General features: G+C 45.3%; 1 protein-coding gene across 1 annotated transcript in view; it reads right to left on the minus strand.

Moving 5' to 3' along the window:
• SOBP (sine oculis binding protein homolog) overlaps positions 1-18,129 on the minus strand; it is a 158,712-nt gene that overhangs the window by 18,904 nt on the left and 121,679 nt on the right. Inside the window, 2 exon segments of the mRNA XM_006777248.2 lie at positions 1-323; positions 326-1,031. Coding sequence (XP_006777311.2) covers positions 1-323; positions 326-1,031 — 1,029 coding nt within the window.

Genomic DNA, 18,129 nt, shown 5'->3' on the forward strand with positions numbered 1-18,129 from the left:
CTTGGACGAACCCTGCTTGGAGTCCCGGGGGGACAGGGAGCGCCCGCCGGGCTTGCCTCCGGCCGCCGAGGAGTCGCCAGGGGCGCTCGGAATGAAGTTCTCCCCGTTGCTGGAAAACCCATTGGGGGGCTTGGAATCATTGACGTGAGGGATGGGAATAGGGATGGGGATGGGCACGGGCAGGGGCACGATCACGGGGTATGGCACGAGCAAGGTGGGGGGTGGCACCAGCGGGGCCAGCGACGGCAGCCCGAAATTCATCATCTGGGGCACGGGCATCGGGCCGTTTGGCATCATGCTGACCGGCGGGAAGGGGAGACTGGGCAAGGCGACAGCATGGGCCGATGCATGGGACTGGAAGTGGGGCCCAGGTTCCTGGGGCCGCCGGGCGGGGGCCCGATGCCGGGGAGCATGGGGTTGGACAGAGGGCTGTTGGGGTTGGAGGCGTGGTGCGGCGGCCCGCGAATGAAGGGCGGGCGGATCTGCTGCATGATCTGCTGTTCCATGAAGATGGGCAGCGGCACCGGGCCGCGGTTGGTCATCACCATGGGAGGGCTGCGGGGCGGGACGCCCAGGGGAGGCCCGATGCTAGCAGGTGGCTGGACGGAGACAGGAGGGAGGTTGGCAGTCTCGCTGATGGGCAGGGACTTGGGCACTGGCGTGGGGATCTTAGTGACGGAGCAGTTGGCAGCGTCAGATGGAGAGACGGTGGTGGATGCGGATGGGCCAGGGCCCTGGCTTTGGCCAGCTGCAGCCACCGGGGAGGGGGCCTTCCTCCGAGCATCTGTTAGAGGAATATTCCAAGAGTCTGGCGTGAGCAGCTGCACGCCGGCGCCTTCTGCTTTATTTTCCAGGGGAGGGTGTAATGCGCTGCACAGCCCAGCTGGAAGGTTGGCCTGTGTCTCTTTGTAGAAAATGTCCATTTTGTACTGATTGAGACATTTTGCACTGCAGAACTGAAGCCTTCTCTCCCCGTCCCCAAAATCCAGATATTCTTTTGTGTGTCTGATGTGCTTACACCAGTCACATACCTACAACACAGTAATAAAAAGAGAGAGTAAGATACGCAATGCCCTCTGCTAGACGGCGTTTCAGGTTTCCCCGTACAGGTTCTTTCAAACGTTATCCCAATTTTTCAAACAGGCTGAAAGGGTTTCCTTCCAAAAGGGAAAATTCTCAAAAACTTTGTAAAGTGATTTCTCCCTGGAAGCCAGAATTGCTTTATTAATATTAACTCTTCAGAATAGCAATTATCACCATATCCCATTTAAAAAAAAATAGTGTTTTTCCCTTTAAGGTGGATCTGACAAAAAGGAATACATATACCTGCCCACACATTTTCACTTGTCAAAGACGATCATTGTAAATGCAAATTTAATAGTTTTGGAGAGAAGCATTCTCCAGAACGTTCCGTGGGCTTTGAAATATATAGTCCCTTAACATTCTGCTCATGCAAAGTCACTTTGCACTATTGACTGTTCGATAATGCAGTTGGAAAGGGGGTGCTGTGTTAACCAATAACACAAAGCGCCCAGCATCATTATGTCTGCCTTCCAAGGGGAAACTTGGAATTAGTCATGAAGTCTGTGTGAGGTTTAGCTCTTCCCAACCTGTGATGTTGCAGCAAGCTAGAATTATTTTTTGAGCTGTTTGCCCACTCTCTCTCAGTAGTCAGAATTTTTGGTGACATTTCTTGGCATGCAATCTTATTTAACAACTTTTCAAACACCAGAGAACGTTTTCCAAAGTTGTTATGGCTTTTTCCCCTCTTCAAATCTACTCCTGGCAAAAGAAAGGCATCGCCAAATTTATTTTAAAGTTGGGCTGCAGAACTAATTAAAGGCTGAGAGCTTTTCCCAATTGGAAATCACTAGACATCAAAGTTCAAAAAATAGTCATTCTCGGCTTCAGAACCCATTACTTTGGAGAAATTATTGTGATTTCATTAACACATTAATTTTGCAACACCATCAGCTCTCACAGATGGCGAAGGCATGATCTACAATTCAAATATGACTCTTGTTTGCACAAATGTCTTCCCTTCATATGGCATTTTAAACAAGAATTAATATGAGTAATCTTGCCATAGCTATAAACAGATAAACAGATGTCAAAATTTTCAATAGTTCTTTCAGTGCCTTACTTTTTTGACTGAACATTACACACACAATTTTTTTTCTTGTTCTTTATTTTTTAAATTATTTTCTGAGCACCCAGTCAATCCACACACTAGCAGCAGAATTCTGAAATGCAGTCCAATGGTGAGTCCATTGAATTGAGTCTCTCCTCACTAAAGCCCTGGTTCCAATTTTGTTCTAAATCGGACCCTGCTTTTGTTGAGGAAGATCTCTGTTGTTCCCTGTTGTTGTGGTTTTAACTATGATAAATTAATAGCATTAAAAGATAATAAATTTCAGTAATGATTGGTCACGTCAGCAATGCAAAACAACATATGCTGAGCATTTGATTACTCATCTCATTTAACTCTCAGCTTTCCTTGACTGTAAATAGTGGCGGCATGCTAGTGTGTGATTGTGGGTGCACACACTCATGGCAGATGTGGGCATGTAAGTGGAAATTCACTCTTTTTCTTCTTACTCCCCTCTCCCCCACTGATATTTGCAGGTAACATACTTCACGGTGTGAGGTTGAATAAGAAATACTTATTGGCACACAGTAGTTTTTTTGTTTGGCCTTATATCAAGTCACTCTTTCAGAATACTTGTTGCCAAAAACAAATGATTTCAATGTTAATATACTCCTATGTCTCACTACAGTGTTTCAGTTTTCTCCACAATTAAGGGAACTTTTTAAAAAATCATAGTTGAGATGTCTAGTTTACACATAAATACAGAATTGCCTCTGATGAGAAGACACACAGAATCCGGCAGACTCTCAAAATTATCATCTAGGGGATTAAATAAGGTATAGTGAAAACTTTACACATGGAAGTTATTATTTTTAAGATCTGATATTTTTATAAAGTTAATGTATAACTATATGACATTTAAATTCTAATTTGAAATAAAGCCAATTTTAGGCATCCATCAAAAGCCTAAAATGCCAATTTATAAGCTTGAAGTGAAGGATCAAATATGACTTCTTTAATCATGACTAAAAAATATCATCAATGAATTAAACTAATTAAAATTATATGCCAAAATTTCTGGCATATTTCTTTTGGATCTTCTTTTTTAACCATAAGGGGAAAGAAAAAAAAATTGCCAGATTGGATTATTTGCCTGCAGAGGATTCCTCTGTTTCCTCAAGCTAAATAAATATTTTCAAGTGGAGTCACAGAAAATAATCTAAATATAACTTAAATGTTCTCCCATCATTTCCTTTACTTTCAATAATTCATTGATGAGTAAAAATTGCTCATACATCTACCTCAATTATCAAATAGGTAGTCTCCACTATAACAAGATTTACAGACATCAAATTTCCAAGCAAAATTCTGTTTCATCAAACTTTCCAGTTAATGAAAAGGTCTAATACTTAGCTGCTTGATTTTCTGCAACATCACAAATTATTTAGGCCATAGTGTGACAGTTTATGACTATCTTGTTTTGGGTAATGTGAGTGTGAATGTGTGCGTATCCTTATTACATTTCCATTCAGAACACTGATCTAAAAATGCAGAAAAGCCATCTTTCTAGGAAGCAAAAAATTATTAGAGAAAAAACTTGTCACTTAAGAAATAATGAATCAAGTCTGTCTAATAGGACACATCATTTAAGATGAGGTCAATGAATTTATGGCACAAATGGCTATATCATGTGAGGCAATAAAACACAGTACCATCATTCATTCGACATCTAACTAATGGCACACTTCTAGTAATTAAAGATTTCATCGTAAGAGCCTGAGCTGATTACTTAAGATGTGGTAGTTAGGTAGAAATACATACTGTAGATCTCTTTCTTTAATAAAACAACATTTGCATATCCATGGAATACACAGCATGTGTCTCAAGAACTAGGGTTGTCTGAATTGTGGTGTTATGAGGTATCCTTCCCTCTTTTTCCACAGACGGTTGTTGTTTTTTTTTCAAAACGTTGTAAGGCATTTTTTCCTCATTATGTCAAGAAGTACCAAAAATCTTTCAGATATTTTAAGAGATAAAGATTAAGAAGTGCAGAGCTCTACTCCCTGGGCTCTGGGATGGTTTCCGCTAATTCCACGCCGGCTTTGTTTCTGTTGGAATCTGGCCGCTTTGGTTCCACGCTCTCCCTAACAGGTCCCAGATTGGACAGAGCTGAGGCTGAAGCTGTTTAACGATGGCAATCTGGGGACCGAACAATCAGCTCATGCAAGGCCACTGAGCGAGACAGCTGAAATGCTTCGGATCACAGATACATAATGTATCACCAGGACGACAAAAAGATCACAAAGGAGATAAACAAATGGGTATTCCATTCAACCCCCTAACAGCAGTCCTCACAAAGATTACATTCACCTTCCTGGGATGTGTCCAATTCTAAACAACAGAATGAACGTTTCCTTTAGTCCATTTAGACTATTTATATTTTGGTGGCTGGCTGCCAGGGTAGTACTTATAAGCTCAGTGGCCTGATGGATTCACTCCTTTCCTGTGAAATAAATGTGTGGCAACCTACACCACTAAACTGCCCCAAAGACACCGCCTCAGCAGAAATATCACTTGCTCTCGATACAAGAAAACTGAAAGGCAGGACTTCTGGTTCCTATAACTCTTTCCATCTTGTATTTCCCCTGGAAAGAAAGAAAGCTATTCATGTTATTTTTATATACACGTCCGAAGTCAAAGCCAAAGTATGCCATAAGGTTACCCACATGGGCACAACATATACATTCTGCGGGGCTTGAGAGAAGATCTGGGTGGCTGGGGGAGGGGGCCAGGGTTCCTAATTAACACATTAATCAGCTGTCAGCTGTGAGAGTGAAGTTCATTCTTTAATGGAACCCACCACTGTCTTCTGAGTGGTAATCTGGCATCAGGCACTATTTCATTAAGAAACCCTTTTGCTGAAATCTTCCTTATCTAGGCAAAGACATTTTCAGCAATGGTACAGTAAAAAGACATTAATAATCCTTTGAATGCCATCAACAATTCCAAAAAACAAAACAACACCTTCACATGCTCCTGACTGCCCACAAATATAGGGCCCAGGTAACAGCTCAGAAGATGAAGCTCCTTAAGCAAAATTGTAACTGGCCATAAAATTCTGGTTCCAGACAGTCCAACCTATGAGGGAAGGTGGTGGGTGAGGGAGTAAGAGATCAACCAAAAGACTTGTATGCATACATATGAGCATAACCAATGGACACGGACAGTAGGGAGGTAAGGGCATGTGCTGGGGGGTGGGGAAGCTGGGGAGAGGTCAATGGGGGAAAGGGAGACTTATGTAATACTTTAAACAATAAAAAAATTTTTTTAAAGATGCTGGTTCCTTTGATCTTAGCCTGTTAAAGGTGGCATTGATCTTGCTCTCCAGGCCAGCTCAAAAAATCACGAGTTCACCCAAGGGTGAAACAAAGGAGGATGAAGAGACATTGCTGAGGGTGGTCAGTGCTTTAAAGGATTGGAGGTCTGCCCACAGCTGTCGTCACCTACATGGGTTGAGGGCCTCAGACTGACCCCACCTGAACACTTGCTTCGAGTTTGACTCTGGAGTCCCATGGTCCCACCATCAACTGTTCCCTTGCATTTAGACACCACCTCCATCAGGGCACTTGGGTTGCAAAGGATGCTATGGAAATCACATGCAATCTGGAATCAGAAGATGTGGAGTCCGGACTCCATTATTTATTTACTAGCAGTGAAATCTTATGGAAAGCTCAGCGTCAGTTGCTTCCTCTGTGAATGGAGCTAATAGAGGTAACAGATACCTCTTGTGTGTCAGGCATTTACAATATAGTGTGTTTGTTTCAGTCCTTAGCCTGTTCCCTCATGGTTGCTGATGTCCCAGGAACCTCCCCTATGTTTAAGTTCATTTTACCTTAACGGAAGGATGTGTCTATGGCAGTGTGAGGAGGAAAAGGCAAACCTTCACCCACAGCTTTCCTATGAACCTGCGCTGTTTTGAGACAGAATGGTGCATGCTTCTCTCGGGGCAAGTACACGCTGCACCTCAGACACCAGCCCCCGACGCTAACTCCTAGGAGACTGTCCCAGAAGTAACAGAGGGGCTGTCTGCAGTGACAAGGAACCGTGTCCAGCTGCCCACTGTCCCAGGAGGCTCTATTCAGCTCCTGCTGAGCCATCTTCTTTTTCCAAAGCCAGTCAATCTCGAATTCAGGCAAAGGCTGATAAAACAGCACGGCTGCTTGGAAATGAGTGTTAGAACCATTAAAATGAATAATTCCTCTTAGGCTCAACTGCTGTTTGAATAGTGGAAGCCATAAACTGTGCTACTCATGTTTTATTAAAAAATAGAGCCGATGAATGATCTGCTTGACTCATTGCATGGCAGAGCCACTGGATCTGTCACGCACCTGGAAGACAGGATGACCCAAGCCCTGAATGGCAGAATGCAGAGGAGGAGGAGCCTCCATGGAGGGGAGAGGGTGCATCAAAACCTGATGGGGGACCAAGCCCACCATTTAGGTTAGCATCCCCATTCCAAGTCTCCTTGCAAAACTGGATTAGAGAGTGTAGGAAAGAAAAAGATGACCTAACGATAGATGTGCAAAGCCACGCAGAAATCAGGGAGGGATTTAGAGCCACCGGGGCTATTGTCCTTTTTTAAGAAGGAAAAAAAAAAAGAGAGCAAATTCATGGAGAATTTCATTTTCCAAATAAGTTTTCTGCTGGCTTAGATTCCAACATGATGATGTTTGCTACATCATTCTTTTTAAGGGTCTTCTTTCTTTCTTTCTTTCTTTTTTTTTTTTTGCTTTGTAGTTTGAGAGTCTCTCTTTTTCTCTCCTCTCTCCTCAAATGGGATTGGGAACTCAAGGAGAGGCTAGTGAGCACCTTTGTCAGAACTGAAAATCTCATAAGAAAACTGCTCTGTAGGAACCTTATACTGTGACTCAAGTTCTACTTATAAGTTTTAAGCTGGATTTCAGAAATCTTGGCCCAGGTCACCAGGGCAGATCCTCCCCTTTCGCATGCACCATGCAAAGGCAGAGCAGAGATGGACTTGGCTTTTTTGGACCTCAATGAGCACTAACAAACGGCTCATTACTGACCCAAGTTTCTGTTTCTACAGCCAAAGCAAACACGGAATCCTGGCCTATATTCAGTGACCACGGGTCCATCCTCATAGCTAAACATGATTCCGAAGGTGATTTTTCCCTTTGGTTTGACGTATTAGGTTGCCTAAGAACATGAGCATATCATCACAAAACTCTCTGCTTTAAGCTGGACAAGGACAACTTACCTCTTCCTGGCACAAGTTATCCAGATGGAAAGTGAAAAAGTCAAACATCGGAAAATCTGGTCTACCTGGTGCCAAATGTCAGCCTCTCTGTTTTCCATTTATTTGGCCCTGAGAGGACACAGAAATAGCCCAAGACATCTCAGAGCAATGACATCCAGGCCTGGAGGTACCTCAGAGATCATCTAGTCCAGCAGTCGCCAACCGGTGGCCTGTGGACCACTGGTGGTCCGTGAGGTCCGAAAGGTTGGTGATCGCTGGTTTAAGGAAACCTTTGGAGCAGCGGTCGCCAACCGGATTCTAGTCCACTCCTTCAGCCTCCAGCTCCTGGTGGGCCAGGTGCTTAATCACTGAGCCCCAGGTGCTCAGCTGTGAAGTGAAATCATCAACAGTGACAGCACTGCCTGGAAACACGTGCGGAAGAAATAACCAGCAGGTAATCGCAGACATGGACAGCATGCCATGCAAAAGCAGAGAGCGACATCCTACCCCATCTCCCACTGCCATGCCCTGTGACTCCATTTTCTCTCCTTTTTTTTCTTAATCAACTCCGGGTACTATAACTATGACCTGCTCTGGAAACCTGCCATCACATAATCCAATTTATTCATTCATAAGTGAACATTTACTGAGGACCCACCACGTGTCAGGCACTGGGCTAGAAACTGGGGATATGAGTTAAGTAAGAAACATCACCTGAATTCATACAGCTTATTTTTTGTTTTTATTTAACCATCTGCACATTTTTGTGTTGTTCTTATTTAATCATCTTTGCTTCAAAGTGAAGCTTAGGGAAAAACTGACCTCCTATTTGTAATGTTTTTACTTATTCAGAAATGAGTGCTGAGATATGCTCAGAAAGGCACTGGCCTGGGACCCAGTGCAGGAAAGACTCAGAATCTGTCTATTGACAGTCATGGGAGAAACTTGCACACACCTTCTGCCCCCAGAAGTACTCCATGCTCCCCATCAATGGACTTGTTCTACAGGTTAAAATTCAACCAAGTTTTTAACTAAAAAATAGTCAATATTTTACTCTCTCAACACTGAACTCTCCTTTGTTCTTCTAACCCAACACTATGACTCTGTTTTTCAAATGCACACCTGAATTTTTTTCCAGATTTGTATTTACCGTGTTCATTGTAACTCTCCTTATTTTCAAAATATATACTTGTATTTCTTTTGAAATGTGCCTTTGATCTCATTTATCCCTGCTCTCTCTGTTTCCTAAACGCATATTTGAGTGGTTAAAGTTCCATTATTTGTGACTAGAAGAGCCTCTTCTCTACCTGACAAAGCTGAGGGGGGGGACCATGGGTTGTACTTGAGTAGAAAGGGAGACCCGTCAAATTGATGTGTTAAACGTGAAGTGTGCTAGTTATCTGGCTTCTATCTGCAGTTGTTCACCCCATTCATTTCTTCCCTGACACAGACTTTGTAGAAAATGGCAAAAATCATAATTCAAAACCTGCGGCTTTAGTTAAACAACACAGCTAGTCACATATCAATGATGGGAATGAGGATAAGGACTGCAGTTATTCTCTGCGACCCCAGAAGCAGTCCTTTACCTCTGGGAGTTTTATTTGGATCTGCCTCCCAGCCTCCTCACCTGCCTTGGCATCGGCGATAGGCAGCACCTCTGCAATGCCATAATACTAACTAAGGCTGTGTGTGTGCAGGTGGTCCGGGTCCAGGCCACTGCTGGGCAGCATTATCAGCCTCTCTGGCAACCCTGCATCTCAGCTCCCTCTCCGCTGCTTCTCGAAGGCTTGCAGCTGCTCCTAGCGACCTCTCATTCACTTACCAACTATGTACATACGGATTGCTTGGAACCTACCAGGCACCCGGCTACGGGCTTTAGTTGCAATGCCTCATTCAATCCTCTTTTAACAGCCTCCTGCATATTTCTCTGCTCCCTGGGTGAACCAGCTCCTGCCTCTGGATGGCCAGGACTGACCCACTCGCGCCCATCTCTGACCAGTCTTCAGATCTCTCCAGGGCCTGTTGTTTTATATTTAATTTCTATGCCAGCTCTAGTATATCCAGGCATCACTTCCCCTCCAAGTCTCAGTGGTATCTCTGAGATGGTTTTCATCTTTTTATGCCCACAGTCCAGGGTAACTTGGCCCTTCCCACTCGCTGCATTGGTAGGGAGATGTCAGAAGCCATTTGTTTATTCCTGCTCGTGACTTTGTTTACTCTTGAGAAGGACTGGCCTTGTCGTCACTACACATCTCTCCCTGGGTCATACCTGCTGTTTTCATTGTGTCCAGTTTTACAAGTTTCCTGAATAGCTTTGGCCGCACCTCACAATGGAAACTTTTCTTGATTAGAACCTTAAATCTCTAAGTACATTCTTTCGGATTGTCAATCGATGCCTGGGCTTTGGCTCTTTACTTGGGAAGCAGCATGGTTCGGTGAGGAAAGAGGCGGGCTAGGAAGCAGAAACCCATGTCTCGCCTACCCTGCAACCTGGGGTCCTGTTTCTGTGCCCCCTGAGCCTCTGCCAACCTCAAGATCTACTGTGATGATCAAAACAAATAGTGAAAATGGAAGCACTCTGAAAAACAGAAAGTGTCATGTAAATATAGATATTTCAATTTTATTATTATAAATACATAAAAATATCATTCAGATATTTTTTCAAATCAGCCAACTGGTCCGCCTACACTCTACTCTTATTTACCCATCATTCTTCTATTAAATCTCAGTTGTAAAAAAACAAAGAGAAATTCCACTACTATGAATTTTCTTATGATGCATACTTCCAAGTAAAAAGCATACCACAAAAATAAAACCCAGAAACCCAAATCAACAAAACCTTGGGCCCCAAATTCTCCACTGTGTTCCTAATGGCTTGTGGAGTGTTTGACAGCAACATAATTGCAATAATGAGGAGGCTTGCAGGCCAGGTTGTGGTCTTAAGCTCATGGGTGTTTTAGCCCTAGGCTCAGCTTCAGGCCAGCAGCAGTCACCCAGGCCAGAATCACCAATGGAATCCTTTATGCTCAGTTGTGTGCAAATAAGACATTTATGGCATCTGGTGCACAATACTGCAAATTTAAAAGGCCCAGAGTGCTGGGGTCACAAACTTGGGGAAATGAAATAATTTAGGTTGCCTATTGTCTTGTCTTTTTAGTTAATTAAACCATGTGTGAGAGTGCCCACTTGGTGATAGTTTCTTAAGAATCTAGGGGGGAGATACTGGACTACTGATTTCGGATCTACATGTTGGTTCCTTTGTCTCTGAAACGCTTCCTGAATGTTTGTGAACTGCTGGTTTGCCTGGTTCTCTTCCATCTTTGTTCTATGAATTTAGCCATCCCGCTGTGATAAATACCTGGTTGGAGGCCAACAGTCCACTAATGCTAGATTCTCCACTGAGCATCCCTCCCTCTTACAACTCCATCCTCACAAGCAAAGCCTGGGTCAGCCCAGCCCAATCGCCCCGTCCAGGCTGAACGTCTGAAGTGCTCAATGGTATGAAGCAAGACAACCTGTATATATTTAAAGACAACTGTTACTTATATAACTCCTTTCTTCCAGTAAATTCAAATAGCTCAATAGACGTGACCACAATACCACTCACCAGAAGTCTGTAAAAAACACAGCCAGATAACACACCTTATTTTAGAGATAAGTAAATTCAGACTAGCAACAGTTATATGTCAATTCTCGGCATTTGGGTAAAAGCCCCTATCTCTTAGCCTCTGTGAAACTAACCTTATCATTGTTTGTTCTACTCTGAAGAAGGAAACACATGGGAACATATACTTCCCACCTGACCAACTAACCCCTGGGTGAAAGAGAAATGTGTGCCAGAGTAGCCTAATCCAAACAGCCTGTGCAGTGGGCCCAAGCTCCAGTAAGAAACGAAAGAAAGGCATGGTTGGAGGGTGATCCAGGTATGTGCTCAGTATCTAAGGGTGAAGTAACAGGCAGAGGGAGTATATTCTGCTTTATCAAGGCATGCCCTTGGTCCAGACTGGCACGTGCAGGAGTGGGAGGAACAGAAAAGGGAAGAGAGAGGAGGAGGAAAAGAACGGTGTACACTACCTTTGTATCAGCACAGAACCCATCAGATGCTGCGAGCCTGCCCTGGCCACAGCCCCGCTGCTTCCCTGGTCATGGCTGCCTGGACCCAAAGACATCTCAAGACCTTGGTGTGGCTCTGCTTAACCGGGCACAGAGTAATTTAACAAACCAATAGCAATTTCTTCTTAAGGGAGTTGGGAATGAAGGTAACTCGAAGAGACTAAGTCGTGGTGGGGATAGTGGTGGTGGAATGAAGCCAGAGGAGCACAGAGGACTGGAGCCATGGGGTGGCAGAGGTCACGAGGCAGAGCGGGGAGAAGGGCCTGAGGGGCCGGAGTAGAAGTCAAGTGGCAGGGAGTTTCAAATCCTTGCAGGCCCTGTGCTAAAGCAGGGAGCAATGATGCCTGCTCCTGGGGGCGTAAGTAAGAGAGTCGGTTGCCTGGTTGGTAGCGCTGTGGGACCATCTCTGCCGCCAGAACAGTCGCCTGTGCTGCATGAGGATGGGCAGCAACGGCTATTCCATGATGCGTATTCCCTTCAGCTTTATACCAAGTCTCCACAACTTTAGGAAAGCCAAGGAGCTAACCCAGCTTTATACCCTTTCTCCAGTTTAATTCTTACCATGACCCTCCAGGTACTGCTCTCTGTTAAGAGGTGAGGAAAATCTAGGAAGGTTCAGTGACTTCTAGGCCCTGCATAATCCCCCATACTTCCTCCCTGCGGTTAAAAGCCCCTTGGGACACATAACTATTGTGCACCCTGCTACCGGCGTGGGGTGCCCAGGGCTGGGGTGGGCCAGTTGACACCCAAGGGTTGGGAGCAGTGTTTTCTGCAGGTTCAGAAGCTGGAAGCTGACAGCAGGACAGGCCTCTTACATACACCCATCCACACCACACTGTGTGTGAAGGTCGCCCAGAAAGGAAATGTGGCCGCTCCGTCAGGGATTCCCATCCCTAACCCACTGCACTGCCCCTGCTCAAGGACAGCGCCTACCCCAGCCCTGTGTGGCCTAAAGGGTGCTCTGTAAAACACTCGTCCCACCAATGTTCTGCCCTGAGAAAAGGGCTAGTGGGCAAACGCGCTTGGGAAAAGGGGCATCGCCTGTTTCATTTGGTGATTCTCAAGGCGCGTTGCCATGTTTAAGCCTCTGAGAAGCTCTGCAGAAAAGAAGCATGTTAACTGCATTAACCCAGCACTTCCTCGACTTTCCAAACACGGAACCCCTCTTCTCGTGGGAGCCTGTAGAAAAACACTTTGGAAAATGTTACTTTAATGAGCTGGATGGGAACCTAGGCCTGGGTCCCGCGGAACTTTTTTTGTTTGTTTTTTGTTAATCCTCACCTGAGGATATTTTTCCCATTGATTTTTAGAGAGAGCAGAAGGGAGTGAGGGAGAAAGAGGGAGGGAGGGAGGGTGGGGGAGAGAGAGAGAGATAGAGAGAGAGAGAGAGAGAGAGAGAGAGAGAGAGAAAGCACCTATGCAAGAAAGACACATCGATTGGTTACCTCCCATATGCACCTGTACTGGGCCAGGCATCCATCCTGTAACCCAGCTATATGCCCTTGACCGGGAATGGGACCGGTGACCCTTCAGTGCGCAAGCTGATGCACTAACCACTTAGCACACCGCCAGGGCTCCCCTGGAACTCCTACACCCCAGCACACAGTCTTGCACATGATAAGGGTTCCACATGCAGCTGCTGGTTGTTGACTGAACTGTAGGGAAGGTGGAGGTGATTCTATTTACCCTTCTGAGTCTCAGTAGGCTCTGTCCTGCGAGGAATCAAGGTTACCCATCCCCTTGCAGCACTTTCCTCAGCCCTGCAGCTCCACCCCCCACCTCTCCTCAGCTTCCTGTGCTCACCGAGCCCTAGACCCTATTACATTTCATCCTGTGGTTTCAGCTTCTGCAGTCACTACAAACTCAATTTCTGTCCTCCCAGTTCTAGTTACCCCACACAGCCCGGCAGGCTGTCATAAATACCGTTACCTAGTGTGTGACCTTCCAAACCCCGAGCCCTGCCGAGAGCATTTTAGGTCACACCACTGCATGTTCTGCATTACAGATGAGTTCTTGGGCATCTCATGAGAAATGAGCCGCCACACGGAGGGGCAAACCCTTAACACACAACCAATGGCATGTCCATAGTTTTATATTCATACACAAAGGACACTCCTTACCTGCCATACTGAATAAAAATATAAATTCAAGAGATACTGCCTCAACCCGTCGTGCTGGCACACTGATTTTGAAATAGATTCAATTGGTCTTTGTGGGTTTATTCTACTCTGAGTCACACCAATCATTTTATCTCTTCCTTTGGCCGTTCTCTGCCACAGGCCTCTGGGCGAATTCACCCTTATCAAGAGCGAGTGGCACTTGTGTCCCTACAGGGCCAGGAGAACTGTGGTCTCACAGGAAAATCAGCGATTAAGTATCCCTGGACTGAGTAAAGCCTTCTAATCAGACACCTGCGTCCTGTAACACATACTTCTCGGCCTCGATAAACTCAGTGGTAGCATGAATATCCTCATACTGTGATTTCTACCAGGTAACCTAACTCTCCCAAGTCCCACCACTTGGAAGTAACTCAAATTCTTTTCTAAGTCCTGTTAACAATATACAGTCACTTTACCCATCAATTTGACTAAAAAAAGAGTTGCAACAGTTGTCTAATGAGAAAGCATAACACTACCTACGCTGCCCATTTCTATGCTGCCAGAGAGTTTAAGAGAACGTGGGCTTGGTGCTGTGATGGTCACCATGAGCCGTGGCGTGAGCAGGCTCACTGGCTAATTGAGCTTTTTGCTGTGCACCAGTGAGATGTGAGTTTGGATTCAAATTCCATTACAGGTTTTTAATAATTAAACATTACACGTTTGGAACCTCATTCTCCTGTATTACTTTTTAAATATTAATCTATTTGCATAAGCTGGACTTCCTGCAGCTCGACATGCAGTAAACGGGAGTCACACTGAGACAGACAACTGTGTTGGGAGCTGAAGACACGCCTGCTGTTCATCACAGTAAGTGCAACGCTCACCCAACCCTGTGCCAACATCCCCCCACCTCTTTTCAACACACACCTGCCTGGTTGTTACACTGACTTTTTAAATTAGCAAGAATCCAAGTTGGTCTGCGCTGGAGAGTTTCACGGCGCCCCTGGAGATCTCTGGGGTGGGGAGCGCAGCCCTCTTTAGAAGCAGGGCTAGGAAATGGATGAGGAGGGCATGTGAGTGGTTCCTTGGATGCTACCCCACACTGTGATGAGACTCCAGCATAAAATTTCAAAAACAGGAGCGCACAGAGAAACCTCATTAGGAGCTCTCCCTGCCTCCACAGTGCCCTCGGGCCAGTACGACTTCTCCTGGGAGCCAGCAGCCACCCTCCTGGGTGAACGCTGCTGCTTTGCTCGTGTCCTTCCCTCTCCTTTCATCATCCCTGTCAGCCGCTCCGGAGCCTCTCTCTGCTGCTGAGAGTCTAACTCTCAGCCGTCCTCTCCCGGCTCAAACACAGGACCCCCGAGGGCAGAGAGAGTCCTCCCCAAAAGCCTGAGTGCAATGAGGTCCGACTTCAATGGACCTGAGATTCTGAGCCAGGCAGGACCGGCTAGGGCCATATCAATGCAAGGGCGGGAGCGCCGAGGCCGCAGCATCACTGCTCTGGTGCCTGTGGCCCGGTCAGAGGAATCATGAGGCCCGTGTGTGCTGGGCCCTCACAGAGCTCGCCGCACAACAGTCTCCAATTTAGTTTCGATGTAAGAACTATATTCCCTTTTAAGACAAAGCTAGCAGCACAGACCAGCCATGGTTTGTTTTAAAGAGTAAAACACCATTTTACTCAATAAAAAAGGATGTAGGAGTCAAAGTGGAAAATTACGTGGGAGCTGCCCTAGTAATAGAAAAAGAGCCTCCAGCTGCCCAGCTCTGTGACCACAGAGGAAGCGGAGAGCGACAACACGCCAGAGGGATTAAACGTAAAATCTTTACCAAATGTCAGCAGACCTTCCAATTGCTTTACCTGTCAATACTATCAAGTGGCTCATGCAAAACACCTAAATGCAAATGTCTCTAATTACATCTCAGAAGAAAACCTGGGCTCGGTGTAGCCTCCAGGCAATGCATGGTGCCCAGCACTGCTGGCCCCCGAAGGCTGCAAGTCCTACAATAGCGACTGGAGGCGCCCAGAGGCCAGGTCCGCCTTGGAAGAGTTGTCCGTACCGGACTGTGGAAAGGACAAGTACTAGTAGATTCCGTGCACATCGGGGAAAGGCTCCAGAAGAAAAGAAAAACCGGGGGGCTTATCGAGAGGTCCGCAATGGTGGAGGCTTCCGTCTTCCTCAACTAGCAGCTCTCAGTGCTGCCGGTAACAGGGATCTCCTTCAAACCCAATGGTTCTGCCTGGCAGCGTGGCTCAGTGGTTGAGCATCAGTCTGTGAACCAAGAGGTCATGGTTCAACTCCCGGTCAAGGCACATGTCCAGGTTGCAGGCTCGGTCCCAAGTGGGGGGGTTGCAGGAGGCAGCTAATCGATGATTCACTCTCAGCATTGATGTTTCTATCTCCCTCTCTCCCTTCCTCTCTGATATCGATAAAATATATATTAAAAAAACAGAAAACAATGGTTCAAGACCCTTGCCCACCAATCACAGGAACGGATGGAGTTGGCCTCCCCTTCCTGCCTTTTGGAGGCAGAACTAACAAGCAAGTGGGGAAGTCAGCCCAGATTCCCTCCAGAATTTTCCTCTGATTCTCACATTCAAATTTTTTTCTTTTGGGGACACACCGTCCTTTTAACAACTCCTGGTTCTAAGAAGAGCAAGCACTTGCTATTGGTAGGTAGTCATTCAGAAGGGGATCACCTGCTGAGCTTTTCATGTTTATAAGAAAGACTAGAGGGAAGCAGGGAAAGCAAAGGCTCTCCATTCGCCTTATCCCCAGAGGCGCCAGTTTCTTCAAGATTAGCTCAGCCTTTATCCCTCTGATTGTCAACCCACTTGGAAAATATGGAACAGCATTCCCTAGAAAATGTCCAAAAGCTTCACAAATCTATTGGTTCGAAGTACCCCACTAATATTCAATCTCAATCTTTCTTTGCTTAATTTCACTCCATTACTCCTACCCTAATTATACCTTTTGTCTCGAACTAAATAAAATCCTTCCATCTTCGGTGTTTACATCCTTCAGATGTCTGAAGACCATGATCATGCCAACCACCCAAGTCCTCCACCCTCACTAACGTGAGCCGAATGCAATAGAAAGAATGACACACACAGTCCCTGCACATGCCTCGGGCTCCAGCTGGATCTTTCCTGCTTTGATGTCTCCCAAGATCCTTACCCATGGAGTGGCTCCAATTGAGTTTTTTAATTATTAGCTTAAAAAGGGAAATGCCAATAGGTCAGAGCAGTGCTTGGTTATCAGAAGACTCAAGCTGATGCTCCCCTACAACAATTTGTAAACAGGAGATGAAATCCCCAAAGAATAATAACTCTAGTTCAGAAATTTCCAACAGAAATGCTGAGTGATGTTTTTTAGAAAGAGGGACATACTTGAAAGTGAAAATAATAGATCAAATCAAATTCCCACTTGATACTGGTTTTGTATTCAGCATATAATAATTCGGCAACTTTTGCAAGTTCAAGGTCATAATGCCTTGGAGTTGAACTGGTACCAAGGAGTCATTTCATCCCACCTTCCATTTGGTAGCCCTACTGCATTATGCTTGGCTGGTCATCTCACTCACAAGGCTGCCCATCGTATGCTTGATAGCAACCCTTTCTGGTACTGAGAAGAGATCTGCCTTCCTGCAGCCCCTACCCATTGGCCTGGTCCTCTCCCTCGCGGCCACCCAGCATGACTGTATTCTCTTCTACATGGTCACTCTTCATATACCTGACAATGGGAATATTGGCTCTTTCATCCCCAGTCACTTCCCTTGTCCGTAAGGCATCATGACTTCCAGACCATCATCATCTAGGCTGCCTCAATCTCGCCTCCATTTTATTCGCAATATTTGTGTGACACATCAGGTGAAACACACCTTCTGAACCTGCCCTCCAGGGATTCTGAGAGCTGAACTTGCAGACTATTCTGTAGGATTTTGCAATTGCTGGAAAGGTCTCCCCTCCTCTTCCTCAAGTATAACATTCTACCGTTAGAGATTTATGTCTTTAGGCTAAAAATGTCTAGGAGTCCTCTGTTAAAAATCTAAGTATCGCCTAAGGGGTAATATTTAAAATCACCAGCAGCCAGTATGAATAGATTTATTCAACAACTTTAGACTGAGACATGAATTCTAATCCTGACTTTTCATTTTCTAGCTGTGCATCCACAAGCAAGGTATTTAAGCTCCTTGAAGAGGAAGGAGTTAATTAGTTAAGAATAAGGTGTTGGGACTTGTAAATGCTTAAGACAATAATCATCAAACATTTCCAACTATCTCTGAACTTACAGAAAAAAAAATTTCTTTCTTGTTTTCTTCCCACTGACTACCATTACAATGCTCAAAAGAATGAAAACAACCCCAATTTCCATAGTAAAAACTAGAGTGGGTCTTTGTTATAGCTAATATCCAGGTAGTCGTAGAGTGACAAAACATCTGGGTGAAACTCCACTCAACAACAACCAAATGGGCATGCGTTTTTAATAAATGTTTTTCTGCCATCCCTTTGAAATACTTTAAAAAACATTTTTATTGATTCCTTAGAGAGAAGGAGGGACAGGGAAAGA

The sequence above is a fragment of the Myotis davidii genome, unplaced genomic scaffold, assembly GCF_000327345.1.
Source record: "Myotis davidii unplaced genomic scaffold, ASM32734v1 scaffold68, whole genome shotgun sequence".
NCBI classification, from domain to species: domain Eukaryota; kingdom Metazoa; phylum Chordata; class Mammalia; order Chiroptera; family Vespertilionidae; genus Myotis; species Myotis davidii.